Genomic DNA, 19,916 nt, shown 5'->3' with positions numbered 1-19,916 from the left:
GGAAACTGTGATTGAATGCAAAGTGATGGCTGCACCAGGCTAAACAGAATGGTCCTTTGTTGCTTCATGTGGTGGAACTCATCAAATCCAGTGTGCTTCTGTACCCTTTGCCCAGCAGATGCGGTGCAGTTTGGCAGTCAAAGTTAATAAACCTTTGGGGAATCTTGCTTGATTCAGCGATGAAATATTAAACACAGGATGATTGTCATCTCCCTGGGGAAGCTGCTTTGTTTTGATTTTCAAGTGTGAAAAGCAGAACTCGCCATGTTTTTTCAACTTGCATTAGAGTTAAAGGCCTCCATTTTGGATTTATGTCTTTTGAAATCACTGCCTTGAAAATTGTAGCGTGCAGTTAGTAACAGGAAAATGGCAAAAATTAATAGGATTGACTTGACAGCCCAAAACATGGCATGACATTGTACTGCTTCTGGAGAAAAAAACAATGCCATCATCTTGGAAAATGGCTTTCAGATCCTTGTATAAATAGAACATCACACAGCTAACCTTTTACATGCCAGTAATCTCACTGACAATCATCTTCAGATGCAATACATACAGCATATAAAGCAAACACCAATAGCAGACCTGCAGTTTTTCACACAGTAAGGAGCTGGAATTGTAATAAGCCACAGTAAGGAGCTGGTATTGTAATAAGCCAAAAAGGCACCCTGTAGAGTTTATACTGCACTGAGCTAGACAGTGTCCTTTCCCTGATCTTGAACTTGGTGTGATATCTGCAATTGTCAGCTTCAAACCATATGCAGTGGAAAGACCTTTGCAATGAATGAAAACAATGTCTTCTTGAGTCTCCTCTCAATAACAGATCCAACCCGACCCAAGAAAAGGGCAATAACTTTTACCAAGTCCAATAATGACACTGCTAGAACAGTGCATAACAATTGTCAGCACAAGTGACAACCCACAGCAACAAGGACAATCTAAATGGGCTATAGTACCTTTCATGTACTTTGCATGTTATCTTACAAAGAAAAACACTCAAAGCATTAAACATATACTTAACTACTGCTCTTGCATGATGACAATATGCAAAAAAACAGGTAGTACATAAAATGTTGGTACCTGCAACCATTTGTTTGATAAATCTCTTCCACACATGCTAAATACCTCAAAACTCAAAGCTAAATATGCCAAAATGATGGGCACACCTGGTTAAATTACACATTTTGTTGATTTTCTAAGTCAAGAAAAAGTTTCCTGCAAGTGTGAATTTTAATGCACAATTATTAATATAATTATTTGCCAAATTTATTGTTCTGTGATTAGTTTTTTTGCATACACATCATGTTTGAGATCTACCTACATATTTTCATAACATTCAGGAACCTTAATCATAAAACCTAAACCTTAAAACCCTAATCTTTCATTTTTTGAAGTAGTTCAATGTTGATTTTGATGTATGTTTTGGAGCATTGTCTTGTTGTAATATCCATCAACTGTTCTTTGTCAGTTTCTTCTGAAACTGTGAAACACTAGCATCCAGAATTTGCTGATATTTAGTGGAATAATTTTGTTTCTTCTATTTCGACATTCCCTGTGCCACTGGCTGCCACACAGTCATAAAGCATAATCAATCCTCCATCGTGAACAGTTGGCAAGGTACTCTTTTTATCAAATTCTGCTGCTTATTTTCTCCAAACATAGATTTGGTGATTAAGGGCCAAGAGTTTGTACTTCATCAGTGCTTTTACTACAGTACTTGATTGCAAAATGTCTTTGACTTATGTAGAAGTTGAAACATTGACGTTTGTGTTCAAAGTTAAGATTTTCTTTGGGTGATGATGTTAGTCCAACAGCACAGTGGGTCAGTGCATTTCTTTCTCGTCTTCCTGTAGGTGCTTGCTAGTGATGGGGGGGTTTTGCTTTGCATACTTGACCTGTTCAAGAGCTAAATATATATATATATATATATATATATATATATATATATATATATATATATATATATATATAGATCTTAGAAATTTGCAGATAAACAGTGGTTGCACATTAAAATTTGCAAATTACACAGAAAGTGTAATTTGAGCAGGAATGCTTTTGCGTACAGCTGCATATTAGAAAGATGTGAAATCAACACAGGATATGAAAAGATCATTGTTGGGTCATTGTTGTTTTTACCTAATACAATTGTTGCATTTTAGTGTTGCAGTTTTGTTATTTTGTCAATTAAATGTTTTTATTGAGCATAAAGATTGTGATTTATTAATATATTTATAAAGTATCATCAAAGCAACTTGCTTTGGATTAAAGGTTTTAAGGATTAAACTTTGATGCTAAATCAGCAAAACGTCCTCCAAAGTGCTGTTTTTCAATGGAACATTCAATCGTTGAAAAAGAAAATCATCAACCCACCTTGTTAGCTTAGTGAGAGAATTTTGTGCTGCCTTTATTTTCATTAAAGAGTCCTCCGGACCTGAAAGGGGACTTGGAGCTACATGAATAGTCATTAATTTATTTCATGGCTAAAATAATTAAATAAACATCTCTCTTTATAAACTTTCCATGTAAGGTCTCATTCCTCTCTATTGAGGTTTCAGGTGGAGTGGGAAAAAAAGATGTTTTTTGAATGCGTGAATGACCTTGTAGATATTTTCAACACCCTGCTTGAATGTGAAATCACTTTCATCACCGAGTGGAGTTCATTTATCTGCTAATAACACAGTCAGAGTCTGCAAGGAGAGTAAACATGGGGTGTTTATTCTCTCTTGCTCTACCTGGGTCTATAATTTTGCACTCTGCTTATAGAGACATTGACAGGCAGACAGCAAAATCACGCCAATTTAGCTCTTAAGAAAGTCGTTTAAAAAGCCCTCAGATAGTGTTGCTAATTGCCATAAACACAGATGCATTGCTCGCATCAAGATAACGTTTGAATGGCGCTTTCAAAAGCCAGACTGCAAGTATTAACTTATTTTCAGGGCATGCTTTAAAACTCTCAGTTAATAATTAGGCGAGGCATTTCAGGATTATTGTGGGGATAAAGTTCTGTAGCAATGATGGAGATCTAATGAGTATGTGAGAGAATGTATATGATAGGCCGAATGGGCCCTATGCCATAGTCCAATTTTACACACATGCTCATTCACATCTATAGTCAGAAGGAGACTTTATGTTGCCATGCACACTCCAAAGGATTACAACATTTTGTAGCTATTAACATCATACTGATCTCTGAGATTAGAACATTTGTGTTGATACAATCCACTGAAAATAACACTGGCACGAGTCAGCATGATATAAAAGATCTGACAGTGACATCTGATACAGTGAAATAAGGAAAATGCTGAGATACCAATGGAAACCATTTATACTCAAAGAACAGAATTGCTTTTTCAAAGAAGCATGCCATGCCTTGTGACTTGCTTTTATGGCATTAAAAGAAAGAGGTAATTTTGACAAAGAAGTACTGTGTATTCACAGCTTTTCAAAACTGTCTTAATTACTTTTTTTATTGCACACTGCATATGTGATGTAATTCTGTCTCTGTATAGCAAGAAGCCTTTGCATGACCCTCAGGCAGGATTCTGTCTGCCTCATTTACTTTCACAGTTCATTGGGTGTCCACTGTAGGTCTTGGCAACCGTTCCTCAGTTCACTGCTCTTTGTGAAAAAGGTAGCAAGCATATTATAACCATCAACTTTCCTTAGCTGGAAGTGGCTTCCCAAATGTAAGCCTGTAAACCTTCAACCTCCCATTTTAATCAAGTGTTGCTGACATGCTAACTTAACACTAGGAAATCCATTTTTTTACAGCCAGAAGGCTGTAAGAATTACAACCTTAAAACATTACTGGTCACAACAGTGTGGCTTGTCTGTTTCAATATAGAGTGATAAGGGCTGATATAGCCTAATTATATTTATACATAATTGCATATTTTTGGTTCTAAATGCAAAGCTGCAAAGAATACTGAACATATCTACTGAAGTATCAGTATTGTTACTGTAGAGAACATTTATATAAGTATTAACAAAGGAAAGTACTCAAGAGTAAATAAGTTGTTTATTAAAACAAATATTTGATTAGTTAATTTGAATTACTGTCATATAATCCCACTTAAAATACGAAAGTATTTCTGAGTAGAGCTACATCATTGGAAATAATCCATATCAAAAATTAAAGCAAAATACATTATTACATGAGAAAAAAAGTTTGATGCCCTGAGACTGATCACAGAATGCTCAGCTACTGCACCTTTGCACATCTTTCTGTGTACTGTGTAAGGCACAGGGTTTGCATTATACTCTGTATTATTCTTAAAAAAGCAGATTGCTTGACTGAGTCAAAATACCAGTTTACATAACAAAACTAAAATAACAAATGAAGAAATAATCTAAAGCACACCTGTTTGGCTAGGATTAATTAGCCAGTTCGCTAACTACTTGCACGGTTCCTCAGGATGGAAGCTGAGTTATGAGAAGTAGAGTTTTGAACAGGTTTGGTGATGCATATCTGGCAGCTTTATTTCTCAATGCCTATACAGCCTTTGCACCTTTTAAGGCAATGACTGCAACCAAAAATCTCCACTGGTTAGCACCTAAAAATTCTCTTGGACATGGTGGAATTTATTCTTTCCTAAATTATCTGCCAGTTCTACTTTGCCATGGTATAATACTTTAGAACAAAATACAGTGCTTTATATAACATAAAGTTTTTACATTTCTCAAAAAAATCTGCTGCTGCTTCACCTGTCAAACAGATTAGGTTCTTCTGAAGAACTCTGATATTGAGCAGAATGTCATAAAGCAGTAAGGCTCTTCCACCTGTTCCAACTGTTGTAGCACTCTTACTGAATGCAGTGTTTAGTTTTCTGCACTACTGAGGACATATCACCTGACAGTTTCCAATTCTGATTTATGAATAGAGCTCTTGAAGTTTATCCAAGTTATTTCTGGCAAGTTGAGGCAAGGATTCTTTTTTTTTTCATCTGCAGTGAGATCCTCCTTGCTGTATGAATTCTGTTTCATCCTTATGTCTTTCTGCTGGTGGAATCATGAACATTAGCTGAGATGAGGAACCCATTGGGCACTACATCAAAAACAGTGAAATTTTTATAGTACATTTCTCCAGCAGTGAGAAAACTTCAGAAAAGGCTTAAACTTCTGGAATTTCAAAAATATATTTGGGTAATTTTTAGTTAATTTTTATTTAATAAAATCATGCTTGTTCTGTTTTAATTCTGCAAGTATTGTAAAGATTTGGTTGGAAACAAAAGCATTACAATTTTGAAATGGAATATCAGGATTTTTTCTTTTAGGTCTAACTGATAAGTTTCTGTTTGTTTTTGTACAGAATTTGAAAATGTTAGCTGTTCTTCACACTTTATTAAAAAATTCATGATGAATGGATTAATACAAATAGTGAAAAACTGGTATGTTTTTTTTCTTGTCTTGTAAAGTTACCATTTTGGAATTGAATGATTTTGCTCCAAAAACAAAGCTGTGTGAGTTTAACAACTACCATAATTAGAATCAAATTTTGCTTTTTAATGGGCAGTTTTGTTGGAAAGATATCACTCCAGGTCTTCTTGAAGTCTTAGATATGTCACTGAACACAAGCAGTAGTGACGTTCAGCCACGTCACCCCACTGCTGCGTTCCCTTCACTGGCTTCCTGTAGCTGCACACATCAGATTTAAAACCCTAATGCTTGCCTACAAAGCCAAAAATGGACCAGCCCCTACCTACTTGATGGCAATGGTGAAATCTCGAACTGTACCATGAGCCCTTCAAGCTTCGAGTACAGCTCGGCTTGACCCACCATCCTTCAAGGTGCATGGAAGACAAGTGTCAAGAATGTTCTCTATACTGGCACCCAGGTGGTGGAATGAACTCCCACTGGCTGTCCGAACAGCAGAGTCTCTTGCAGCCTTCAAACGTAGACTGAAGACTCACCTCTTTACACAGCACTTAAATGAGCACTGAATTATAAGCTGCACTTATTTTTATTGTACTTCACTGTGTATTGTAGTTTATTGTATTGTATTGTTTGTTATTGTATTGCACTGAATGGCACAGAGCTCTGCGTTCAACTCTGTTTCTTTTTCTCTTGGTGTCTGCAGTGACATTTTGTTTCTAGCAGTATCTGAGCTCAGGACTCAGGTCTTTTTCTCTAAGCTATTGGTAACTAGCAAAGATACTTTCTCTAGATTGACAAAGCACTTCTTGTAAGTTGCTCTGGATTTACATTTACGGCATTTGGCTGACGCTCTTATCCAGAGCGACTTACAATTTGATCAATTTACATAATTTTGCCTGACTGCATGTCTTTGAACTGTGGGAGGAAACCAGAGAACCTGGAGGAAACCCACGCAGACACGGGGAGAACATGCAAACTCCACACAGAGAGGACCCCGGTCGCGCGGCCGGGGAATCGAACCCAGGCCCTCCTTGCTGTGAGGCGACAGCGCTACCCACCATGCCACCGTGCCGCTGGATAAGAGCATCTGCTAAATGCTGTGAATGTAAATGTAAATCTTACAAGGTTTCTGTCGGCTGTTAGAAAAGGAAAATAGCATGAGCTCTATGACAGTCCTCTTTCATATAAGAATCAATGTAAAACACTTTATATGCACATTATATATGCACTATAAAAATGAGAAGTCTGTTCAACCTACAATCATATAGTATGATTAATGGCTGATAAAATGGCTTTTCTTGAGTTGATCCAACTTGAGGACACCCAACTCAAACTTCTTAGTTGAGTCAAAAATTCTCTCAGCTACTGTTTCTAGGTCTGCAACTCAGTAAGATAAACAAAATAGAGCTTGTTTTTACTCGGTTTTCCCATTACCTAGGTCTCCTTCTACCACACAGTCCCATCTGCCATGTTTTACTCTTGGGCTTCCAGATATGGATGTCTATTGCTGGGGCTGAAATTCACAACCGTTGTGGTGACGGTTTAGTCTACCGCACCCCTCAGGAACACATAAAGCCACTCAGATTTTGTGTCTGCAAATGTTTAATACACTGTAAAATAATATGTGTTATTTTTTTAATACACTGTAAAATATGTGTTATTTTAACTTTACAGCACAGCATTGTCTCATGTGGTGCTTTTGTCTAATAATTCATCCCAACATCAGAAGATTGTGAGTTTCAATCCCAGCAATGCCATCCATAAATGCACACCCAAGAGGAAAAATGTCTAGCAGGATTATGTGATGGAAATTATGTGATGGAAAGAGTCTAGCTAGCAGGGAAATTGAGTGTAAAAAACACATTCATTTTATTTACCTAACTGAGACTCATAACTAAAAAATTAAAAGAGCTTTTGTCTCAGCTAAGAAGTTTGAGATGTGTGAACTCTTGTGACTTCAATTTGAGTCAACTCAAGAAAAGCCATGTGATCAGTTACTATATCATTTTGAGTTGAGCTGAACTCAATACATGATCATTCATGGTTACAGGCTTAAAAAAAAATCTGTATTGTAGAAAATCTGGTCTCAAAAACGTTTTCAACGAGAGATGAAGCTAGGTCAAGGGGAGTTAATATAGAGCACAGTATGTAGAATAAATTTTGTTATAAAGAATCATTAGCTATAGTAGCTATTGTTTTGATTCGAGACCTAAAATAGTAGCCTGCTAAATCATTCTACTTTATAAATTTCGGTCAGTACTTTAAGATGGAAAAGGATCATTAATGCTTTTTTAGCAGCAAAAGACCATTTCAGTCCTCATTAGCAGCTAATGCTGTTCATCTAGCCAAATTATCATGCGCATCTAGAAGATTGAAAGCAGGGACTTTCTGCTCTCACAAGCTGTTTCTAAATGCCACTTAGCCACTGGGGTACTGAGCATACTCAGTCGATTTATTAACACGTGGTGGGGCTGAGAACCAGCTACAGCCACAGTGTCCTCTCCGCCTGCAGTAGAGGTGACCTCCCTTGTGGGTAGCTGGCTCAAAACTCAGCTCTTGAATGGACATTTAGCTCAATATTTGGCCATGTAAAATCTGTTTCACATTCATAGAGACTCAGCGGAGTGTGCCAGAGTCTTAGGAGATGTCTTTGATGAATATTTCATGCAACTCCCACTGCCCATTCATGATAGAAGATTGGCTTGTATTCACAGTGCAAACCCATTCAGATGAACAATCAGTGACAGAATCCATTGTGTCTTCTTTACATGGGTATCACTCACTCATACTTGAGCGTGACAGTAGTGAGTAAGAGAGAAGGACAAGAAGAAAGACAGAGCACAAAAACGTGTGATTGCAAGTGCTTGAGAAAAATGGTGGCAGAAAGAAAACTATTTGTCACCTTTTCTGTTTATTTATAAACTATATATCAGCTGCCCTCTCGCCGCTACAGCACAGCAATATCAATTACAATGGTGGACCAAATCCTGCGAGTGTTGCATCACCCCATGTCCTGAAACAGTTCTTTTGTCCTGCCTTTGAAATGGCTTTGGTGAAGTAGAAGGAGTAGTTACAGTTTGTGGGAGTGTGGAAAAGAGGTCACAGCTCTCTGGCAAAGCCCATATAATCTTAGAACCTTAGTCAAGTCAGGTCAGGTCAAATTTATTTGTATAGTGCTTTTTACAACTGATGTTGTCACAAAGCAGCTTAATAGAATTCCAGTAAAGACAAAGTTTTAGCATGAATGTAAAAAAAGCCCAGGTGAGCAAGCTAGGGTCGACAGTGGCAAGGAAAAACTCCCTCAGATCTGAGGAAGAAATCTTGGGAGGAACCAAGGCTCACAAGTAGGGACCCATCCTCCTCCATGAAAATGTCAGTGTAGAGTGGGCAGCTAGTTCAAGGTAGGTGGTGGTAGCTGGGGCATGGGCAGCTGGTCTGAAGTGGGTAGCAGGAGAGCTCAACAGTCAGTTGTCCATCAGTGTCTGACTGGACAGGTGGGCAGTCATTTGCTTGGAAAAGGTTTAGGAAAAGCCTAATCTGTTGTCACGCAGAAAGATTGTCAGTGGAGAACACTGTAAATCGTTACTTGTTTTTTTTCCTTGTTTTAGCAGCACTATTGTCATCCAGTTTGTTGTTGTTATGATTATTATTATTATTATTATTATTATTATTATTATTATTGATTTTTGTAGTTTTCAAGATATGGACACCATTCTACTATGTGTGCCCTCTTTTCTTAACCTAATGGCATGTGGGATACCATAGCAACTTTCCAAGCAACCACGTGGGATACCATAGGAACCACTTAGCAACATCCTAGCAACCATCAGAGGCACTACATCAAAAGTACAGCAACATCCTAGCATCCACCTGGGAATTCCTTAAAGCTGTGCAATCATGCCGCATTTTCTTCATGAAATACACTTTTCTTGCTTTGAAATTTTACCAAATTGCTACATTGATTGCTCTAACAATGAATTACTTCACCTAAGCAATTAGCTAACTTAGTAGTCAACAAACATGGTCGGATTCCAGGTGACATAATGATGATTTTAGTACCGATTATGAAAGCATAAAATGCTTCAGACAGAAATGTCCCAATACCCACGTCCGCCTAACAAGACCATGCTGACTAATAAGAAATGAAATTGCTCCCAGAGCTCTGTGCTTCTCTCTCCTCCTGGATCTAGCACTATTACCCACATAGTAGTTCAGATCAAGGTGATTTATCACCAGTGAGAGTTGAAATTGTTTGAAGCGACTGATGTGATTAGTCATGTATGTGTTGGCACAGAAGAAAGCGACCAACGCGCTCTAGCAAATTAAAAGCAGCTGTAGATGCTCGGTGGGCCATGGTGAGGTAGCCAAATGTGCCGAGCAACAGAGGTCACTAGGGAGCTGGAAAGAGAAAGTGGGTCATTACAGTCTTCTCACTTTCAGGCAGGAGTAGGGGAAGTGAAGTTGGCATCTAGGGGGCCTGCGCTCCTCAACCTGAGAGTGAATGCTCATTTGAAAAGCATAAACCCTGAGCATCAAATACATTTGCAAATTCCTCTGTAATACCCTGCAATTGTAGAATTCCACAGGAAGTCAAGTGTTTATCCTTTCTGTAAACCTGTAAAGATGTTATCACTCAGGTATACTCAAGGCGTTCTTCTACTGAGAGAACTCTGTGAGAGCCAAATCTTCTGTGAGTGTAGAAACCTATCCTGTTCTTCTGTAGTAAAAAGGAACCCTACATTAGCAATCATAAGCAAAGGGCCAGGGAGAAACTCCATATCTGTGCTTTATTCATTCATTGCTAAGTCAATTTCTTAATGTCTGAAACTACACTGGCTAGTTTAGTTTACTTGAAGCTTTTTTCTAAGCTTTTTGAGCAGCAGGCTAATTTAACTCTGCTTTTGACAACACTATAATAAGTCCTTGCGGAGGTACAAAAATGTATAGAAAAACAAGAGGCCAAAGGCAAGCCTTGACCCTCTTTTCAGATGTTGTTATGTATGCATCCATAATTAAACATACCACAAAAGCATACTTTCTTAAATCACTTTAGAAGAAACCATTACTTCTAGATGGCTATTTTTATGTCTGGCCTTTCATTTTTCACAAATGAGACCTCTGTGGTCTGGCTTTGTAGTTCACTTACAAATTTATTGGAGGCCTCGGCTCTCTGTTTGAGTTCAAACCATTATAGAGCATTCAAATATCTGTCCTCAACCCTTGGGTTGTCTTTGAGATTAAATATAAACAAATGTAGACCTGTCACCATTGAAAGCATTTCAGAAGCACCAAGCTGACAAAGAACATGAATTTTAAGAACGATCAAATTCCTAAAGGAATATAACTCACTCTGTTGATGAATCTGTCTATTAGATAGTGACCATCGTCTGCCCATTTCCAAAGCAGGCTTCTGTCCAAAAGCAGCTGCTTGTCTTCATTGGACATCTCCAGATGCTCTACTAAATGCCTTCAGCAACCCTGAAAGCACCCCCCCCCCATTTATCTTAATTGTGAGAGCCATGCAGGCTGACAGGCCTTGTCATCAGTGTCCACGTTCATGATTCTTTTGTCTCTGAAACGATATATGCCTCTGTGCCCTCACTGACAACAATCACTGAGGGGGCTGAGCAAAGGAAATAAAAGCTAGAGCAGAACCATCAGCATTTCAGACACATTGAACTCCCAGCTGAAATGCACCTCCAGAAATATGCACCATTCAAGGAAGATAAAAAGGAAGTCAGGCCTTTAATGAAGTGCCTATCAATGAGCAGATTGTCATCTTTTTTTTCTTTCTGTATTGAAACACAAAAACATTTGACAAGCAACAGGAACTGAGTTTAATTCCCAGCATAATACCTACACTAGCTCACTCGGTGGACTTTGACACGCAATGAGCACATGTGAATGCCATCTGCGCTGCTGTCTCAACTGATCTGCAGAAGAAGTTATTTCCCAAGAGCTTCTCCATTTTTACAGCAATATGTCTGTGCCTGCATAACCATGATCTTTGTTTTTGTTTTCTGTCTTGCTCGTATGTCAGAGACTAAACGCTGTTTTGCTTTCATTGCAGTTCATCCACAACTGTCTGTTTGTGTGTGGCTTGAATTCTGCTTGAATGAACAAAGAAGCCCAAAGAGAAGAAAGCTAGTCTGTAGGTTTAATATAGAACATCTTTAATTTCTATGATAAGAGTAGAAAATGAGGAGAAACTGTAGAATTTAGCGAATGTTGCTGTGGGAGTGTGGTGAACGTAGCAGTTGTGGCAATTTATAATCTCTGAAACAATGCATCTATTTTATCATTAGCTTAAGGAACAACAGAAGGAAAAAAGGTGAAAAAACATCTCATAACATTTCAGAGTGGAGCCCTGGGGAGAAATTTTCTCTGCTCATGTGACCACGCATGTGAACAGCAGTTAAATCATGATTTGCAGGAGTGCAGGGAGCCAGTGGTGAAGGAGAAGGGGAAAGTGAGGGAAAAGTATATGCCCTACAGAAACTCAAAGAAAGGAAGTTTCTAATGGCTCGACACCACCAAACCTAGACTGAATAATTCACTTTACCACCTACAGCTCTTTTTCCAGCATCAATCAATAACAATTTAGTTATTGTGCACTGTTTGACAATACATTTTATGACTGGACATTCTAATACAGTACAGACATCAGTTACTACACCGAGAACAACAAATCTATTGCAAAATGTTAGAAATCTAAAAGAACACAAACACAAAAAAAATATGGATGTTAAAAGCACAGTACAGACTTTTAACTCACTTGAACATTAGACAACAGTCCATAGTATGGTTTACCATAATTTGGAAGGAAGTTGTAGTTGTTTTATTCTAATTTTAGATTGAGTGGTTAGTGGAAAACACACATTTACTAGCAAGTTAGAAGTTAAATGAATGTTAAAATGACAAGAAACCGTTGATTTATATTTATTATATTGTTAGCGTGTTTTTTAATCAGTGTTCTTTCTTTAGGGTCAATTTTGAGCAAATAAGACAAATTGTGAACTACACAAAATAATATCCACTGCTGCAGTCAAAATTATTTGACAGCCCTCGTAAACCCACCTATCAAACTCACAACACTTAAAGTCAGTTCCTTGACTTTAGCGCTAAATCCTCAATTGAGATGCCATACACCTGAATATACTCCAGCTCACCCAATCCATTGGAGGCATAACAGGCTGACCCTGTTCTCTCTTAGGTCCTCCCTTGGTGGAGGACAGGACACACCAGTTTAGCCATTGTGCCACTCTTGAATGACAGCCATAATGTTGCGCTTTGACAGCCTTCCATATCTGAAGGCCCCGAAGGACGGTCAGGACGCACGCTGTCGTGAGCACACTAACCTCTCGTTTCCACTCACCTGTTACAGCATCTCCCTGACCTTTACTGGCTGTCCTCAGGGAACCTATGGGACCAGATGATGTAAAGCACTGCAGGCTTCATTGGACTGCTTGTCTGTCATTAATTTGCTTCATGCTGGAGCATTCCCCAGAGAACATCTCAATGCTGTACACAACCCACATCAAACATTCAGACATGAAGATGAAAAGAAGTAAACAAGAGATTGTGTCTAAAGGCTTCCACATGTTTACTAACATGCCTGATAATGAATCCTAAAGCCAACTGGCTTCAATAGCAACATCCTTTCCGTGAATATTTAAAGAATGCAATGGAGGGATAAACCACCATAAGGCCATGAGAGTTAACTCAGCTTCAAAACAACAGAGACACCAGTCCCTTCTTTACAGACGTAATGACTTTGGCAGGAATGGCGAGCTCAAGATCTAGTCTTGGTGCTGGAGAGGGTTTTAACAGCACATTTCAAGCACAGATGGAACTTTCTTGTACATTCTTACAGTCTCTATGGGATATGGTATTACGTTTTCTTTATCCAGTAATAATGTTTTTTTGAGCAGACTACAATAGTGCCTTGACACTTGTCTGAACTGAACAGTATTGCACTGATTACAAGTGTATGTATATATGTATAAGAGGTGGCACCATTGATTGCAACTCAGTTACTTAATGTTGTAATTTGAAGCATAAAAAAATCCATGTTGAAAAATAAATGATTAAATATTGTTTTACTCCTATGCACAAGATACTACTAAAAATGACTAGAAAATGTATTAATCCTCAGATTTGTCCAAACAGCTATATCATTCTGCTGAGCTTCAGTTGCTAAATACCTACTGCTTTACAGCTGCATCAGTATCTTTCTACTTTACCGCATACAAAAACATAAAATGAATATGTCAGATAACATCAATAAGATCATTTTTGACCTGTACCCCTTTTGGTCAGATCGGCCGTTGTTCATAAAATAACTTTTTTTTCTGTTGGTCGCTGTGACGGTTGAACAACTAAACAGGGATTTGCCAAAACGGAGCAGAATACAGTTCAAACAAACAAACAAGACAAGCTGTGAAATGCTTTACAGACTGATTGGAATAAAACAACACTCGAGTTATTCCAACCAGCAGTATTGAACCTGATATTGTGCCAGTTTTAAGGCTTTATCTGTAACAATGTGGTGAAGTTGCTTTCATGCTGGACATGCTATGCATATTCAACTTTCTATCCTCTTTTTCTCATAAACATTCAAAATTATTAAACCTTTTTTTCTTACTTTTGAGAAGACAGAACACAAATTCAACAAAAATATATCTAAAATGTCCGTTATTAAATTTTGCTGAACAAAAAGATTCGGAAAAGCATATCACTGACACTTGACCTAAAAAGTGAAAGACTGGTCATTTTATGCGAGATTGAGGAGAGAAAGTTGATTATCCAGTCGAATGTCCAATTTAAAACAAATTTTACTGCACAGCCTTTTGGTGGAAGGAGTCCATTTTAAAGCACATTTGAAGAATGTAGAATATTTGGAGTTTCTTTGCTTTGCTTTTTGTTTATTTTGCCAAACTGTTGTGTAAAATCTTTGTACATTATATTAATTAAAGGAAGAAAAATATTATTTTCATGATGCAAAAGCAGTCTTTAGGGTAAATCAAGAGAAGTGTCTACCAGATTCCCAGACATCATTGCTATAAAATTATAAGTGATCAGGAGCCTGTTCTACTCCAACCTATTTAACTACGTGAAAAAGCCATGTTATATTTGACCCTGCATTAGTTGCGCACATCTCTCCTTTGTTAGACTGTGATTGGTCCAGGCATAATAAACCATCCAAGAGGAGTTATCCATTTGATCCATTGTGGGGCAGTCGTGGGCTGGAGGTTAGGGAACCAGCCTTGCTACCGGCTGCTGGTTCAGTCCTCTGAGCTGACAGTCTGTGATTGAGGTGCCCTTGAGCAAGGCACCCACCCCCACGGTCACCGTGGATAGGGCTGCCCACTGCTCTGGGCAAGTGTGTTCACTGCCCCCTAGTATGTGTTCACTGGTGTGTATGTGGTGTTTCACTGCACGGATGGGTTAGATTGTGGAGATTAAATTTCCCCTGCTGTGGCCCTAATAAGGGTCACTTAATCTTAAAAAAAACATACTTTGTAGCACAGAATGCCTTAAAAATAATCAAATTAGAATCAGAATGGAAGGGCATTTCTTATCATTGTGCATGCCGCTGATTAAATAAAAGGCTGTTGGTACAAACTCATTATGGCAAACAGTATCAGCACCTTTGGCCTTGTGAGCTCCTGATATTTGAATAGCAAACATGGTAGTGCACAAATCAATACATTACTCAAGGTATCTTTATGATGAATGTAGTCACAAGCACTAATGAAAAAATCTCTCCAAGTTATTCGTCTGAACTGCTGCCCCTCATGCGCCTTTCAGCAGCAGTCACAACGACAGCTAATTAAATTTCATTACGCTTATTTTTTTACAATATCAGGCTCCTTTAACTCACATTCAGGTTGCTAATGCAGAGTCTAAAGATAGTAAGGAGAGAATTTATCCAGGGTCCTCCTGGTCAGCTGGAGCTCACGAAAACAGTACCTTTGCACATGGAAGGACAACATGTAAGAGAGAGAGGGAGAAAGAAAGAGAGGCTGAGCAAGAAAACAAGACAAACAAGGAAGGCTTCATAAAGTGGGCTTTCATTTAACTGTTAGTCCCTCATGCTGGATGAATGTATTAATAATGCTACAGACAGGCCAGTTAGCAGAGATAATAATGAATTACAGGTAATTCTTTGCAAATTTTAGCATTTAAGAGTTCCCTTTGGACGATTTTTGTCTTTTTATGAGAACTTTTTTTTTTTACTTTTAACTCTGGAGAAGTTATATCCATTTATATATTTAATTTGCTATGCTTTACAAGCTAATTTATGTGTAATATTTTAGTTATTCATATATAATCAGTTGTAATGTGTAATTACGTAGTACACCCATTTGCATTCAGTTTGGAATGTGTATAAGGGTCAGTGACATGACTTTTTCCATTCTTGAATAAATATTAATAAAATGTCTGATGTAGAAAATGAATTGAAGGCATCTCTTCCATTATGTGCACCTTATATTAAATACATTTTTTAGGTTTAAAGTCAAAAATGTTTCAGTAATATAATATTCTTAAAATGTTTGCCATTTCAGACAACACCAACTGGAATTTACAAAGCCAGGCTGATCTTAGATCAGATTTCTTCATATTAAGCTCACTGAATGAGAAGATAATATATTCTAAATTCACAGTGCAGTCTAGACATACACAGACTTCAGGCAGCATGAGGGAGAATGGATGGTGGGTTGGAGAGAGAATTATAATGATGATTTAATTTGGTTTGCTATAAGCCACAGTTTGGTCAAAACATTCAAAAACACTGCAACCATCTCTTATAACATATGGTACCAGACAGGGGGCCACCAAAAAATTGTGGCCAGGGTCTTATAATATGATGATTGGGGCTTGGTGGCATCAAATGAAAGCATAAGCACTTTCAAAGGAATCCCTGTGCTTGTTTCAATGGGTTATGAATGAGAAATTATTAATATTGAACTACAGCAAATGCAGTGACATTATTATTGTATCCACCATTATTATGCCAAACTATAGTTGGTCCCATAATGACCCCTCACTCTGCCCTCTTCCTGTGATCTTCTCAAATTAGAGATGTGTGTTCAAGTGTGCTCAAGAAGGTATGGAAAGTGTACAAATGGCAAAAAATATGCATTTCCATTTTTCATTTGCAGTGATGCTTCCTTGGACTCTTAGGTCATTTTTGCTTTGAGTCTTCCTCTCTAGTCTTCAGGTTCCTCATTACGGGTGATGATGTCTGTTGTAATGAAGCACACTATAAACACAATTAAGCTGAAATTAATGTAATGGTTATTTCAATACTTTAATCTAATTTTGCAATTGCAGTATTCATCTCTGCCAGTTACACAAATCCTTGGAAAATGCCCTGCATATCACACACACACTACAGCACTAATAAATAAAGCATCAATCACAAAGATTAGTTGATGCTTTTACTCTGTATTTGGTTTATGTCATTTCAAAAGCACATCAACAGAAATAAGCACTTTGCAGCTGAGAGTGGTCCTGAGAACCCTGATTTAGTTCATTTATCATCCTAACTGTGTCAATAACACCTTAAATGTTTCAAATGGCTTGAAAATTTTTGCCATTTTGCAAAATTTTGAATTTTGCATCACTCTGTTTTTACATTTATACATTTGCACAGGGTCTCTCCCCTGATTGGGCCATTATATTAGTGAATATTACATCAATTTACAGAATGAGTGAGAGACAGAGAGGGTATGTGAACTGGTCTCTGTTTATAAGTGGGTGCACTGCATTTTAATGCAAAAATAGAAACATTTTTTGGAAATATTTTGCTGATCCCCATAAGAACACAAAACACAAAATTCAGTTTTTTTTCAAAAAGCAGACACAAAGTATAATATAAATTATTAGAAATGTTTATGTACAAGTTTTGTTTACAGAGTATTGGTGTGAAGGTTTGGCTTTGTGAGGGTCATGTTGAAGGTTGCTGATAGCTATAATACTAAAGCACCAACCTCTTTTTTTTATACCTTTGAGTTTAAAACTTTTCTGTAGCCAGGGTATCAGTACATGTGATATAAGTTGCTAAAAGCAACACTATTTAAACTATCAAAAACAAATAACATTTATTGTGATTGGATTTACTTTTTTATATGTACAACCCTGTTTTAAACTGTTGATAAATGCAGCTTCCCAAAAACTCCTGATTTTGGTGCTTTTTGATAACTCTCAAAGGTGCTGTACACCCTAAAGTTTTTTCATTTAATAAGCATAGTATTTTCTTATTTCCTTTGATTTCAAATAGTTATAGATGTGAACAAAACAAACTTCCTCAGATCACAGTTACAATGAAGGTTCTCAAGCATCAATGTGGCTCTCTACTTTGCTATTGCTTTTGTAAGTTTGTCACATGATAATTTATCTATATATCCCACCACCCAAGTAGATTTCTATATACAGAGCAGTGCAAAGTAAGGTCAGACACCCCCTTTATTTATTTATGCATTTATTTATTTTCAGTCTAAATGACCATTAAGTAAAAGATAATTAGATAATACAGAGATGAGATATAAGGCAATCCACCTGCATAAGGAAGGGACAAGTCAAAGTAAAATCAGCAGAAAAAACAGGAGATACAGAGAAGATGGGACTCCCAACATGCATGCAAGACCTGGTAGCGGACCAAAACTGTCCATCAAATGAACAGAAAATCAAGCTCAACTGTTGCTTCAGAACTGAAAAAATGTTTTTGTCCATCTTTCTACTGTAAGACGACAACTCAACACTATGGGTCTGAAAGGATTCTGTCACTAAGAAAAGGAAATTTGAAAATTAAAGTAAGAAGCTGTTGGTGCTCTCTGAACAATGGACAGGCTACTCCAGAGCTCAGACCACAACATCACTGAATGTTTTTTAGATTATTTAGATCATGAAAACTAGAAAACGAAACAAACTTCTATAATAGAACTTTAGTTTCTGACTTCTTTTGCATTTTACAAATTGTGTGTTACTTTGCATTGCAAATATATTGGGGTGTCCAAACTTATATGCAGCGGGCCGGTGTGGCTGCAGGTTTTCCCTCCAGCAAGAGGTCAACTGATGAAGACCAACTGATTAAAGTAGAATCGGGTGTGCTCCAGCTTGTTTGGAGTGAAAACCTGCAGCCACACCGGCCCTTTGTGGATGAGATCGGACACCCCTTGGACAGGTCAGGCACTGATGTTGAACGTGAAGACCTGACTCAGAATCATCAATCCAATTCATCCCAGAAGTGTGCAGTGAGGTTGAGGTCAGGGCTCTGTAGGCCCCTGGAGTTACACACGCTAAACCCACTAAACCATGTCTTCATGGAGCTCACTTTGTGCACAGGGGCACAGTCCTGCTGGAAAAGGATAAGGACTTCCCCAATCTGTTGGGGAATCTGTTGGAAACATAACTGTCTAAAATGTCTTTGTATGTTATAGCATTAACATTACCCTTTAATGCAACTATGGGGCCTAGCCCAAATCCTGAAAAACAGCCTTAAGTCATTATTCATCCTCCAACAAATTTTACTGTTGGCACTGTGCATTTCAGTAGTTGACAGTAGCTAGCATTCTCCTGGCATCCACTAAACCTAGATTCATCCATCAGAATGCCAGATGGCTGCATGCTTAACACCACTCCAGTCGACGATTGGCATTGTGCATCTTGACTTTTACACATTTCAGCCTTTGAAACCAATTAAGCACCTGATGTACAGTTATTTTGCTGATGTTGCTTCCAGAGGCAATGTGTAATTCTGTAGTGAGTGATGCAATGGAGGATAGGTCCTATACACCTCAGAACAAAACAGTCCCGTTCGCTGAGTTTGTATGGTCTACCATTCATGGCTAAGCTGTGGTTTCTCCTAGATACTTCAATTTGAAAATAATACTGGGACAGATCTAGCAGGATGGAAATTCCACAAATTGACTTGTGGCAAAGGAGGCATGCTGTGACAATGCTGTGTTAAACATCACTGAGCTCTTACTGAATCATACTGAAATACTGAACACTTGGTTGTTCTTCATTATAGAGCAACTGATTGCCTTGAACATAAATGTCTTGTCTTTTTCTAATTCTGAACAATTTATGTGTTTTTCAGGTGTATAACCACAAGTACAAGGCTGTTTTAGATGGTGTGGAGACTGAGAGCATGATGGAGATTGACCCTGCTGAACACATGGAGATATTCAGAGCGGGCAATGGAACTGATGAGGTCCTGGAGGTCCATGATTTCCAGAACGTAAGTACTGTCCCAAATGTCCCACAGTCTAGCATTTTCATTTTTTTTTTTCAGAAGTTTGCTTAACATTTTACATCCAATATCTGAATATTAACCAATTGTCCAGAAAGAAAAGCACATCAACACATTGGCCCATTTTGTTTCTGAATCATTCACTTTAGTGATTGGAGCACTCCCACAGAGGGGAGTATTTTGAAAAAAAAAATCATGTTTCAAATCATGACATACAGTAATGTCACCTTAAAAACAACAAAGTGCAAGGGGCTTAGGATGAAGAAATAGTACCATCTGAAGC

The 19,916-nt window shown here is 37.9% G+C and overlaps 1 protein-coding gene across 1 annotated transcript in view; it reads left to right on the top strand.

Annotated features, from left to right (window-relative positions):
- The window catches only part of tnmd (tenomodulin), a 51,306-nt gene that overhangs the window by 10,899 nt on the left and 20,491 nt on the right, over positions 1 to 19,916 (top strand). Inside the window, exon 3 of the mRNA XM_017698304.2 lies at positions 19,481 to 19,621. Within this exon, the coding sequence (XP_017553793.1) occupies positions 19,481 to 19,621 (141 nt within the window). The remainder of the gene's footprint in view (positions 1 to 19,480; positions 19,622 to 19,916) is intronic.

The sequence above is a fragment of the Pygocentrus nattereri genome, chromosome 8 (assembly GCF_015220715.1).
Source record: "Pygocentrus nattereri isolate fPygNat1 chromosome 8, fPygNat1.pri, whole genome shotgun sequence".
NCBI classification, from domain to species: domain Eukaryota; kingdom Metazoa; phylum Chordata; class Actinopteri; order Characiformes; family Serrasalmidae; genus Pygocentrus; species Pygocentrus nattereri.
Note: the sequence above shows the minus strand (reverse complement) of the source record. Positions and strands in the feature narration are given on the sequence as shown.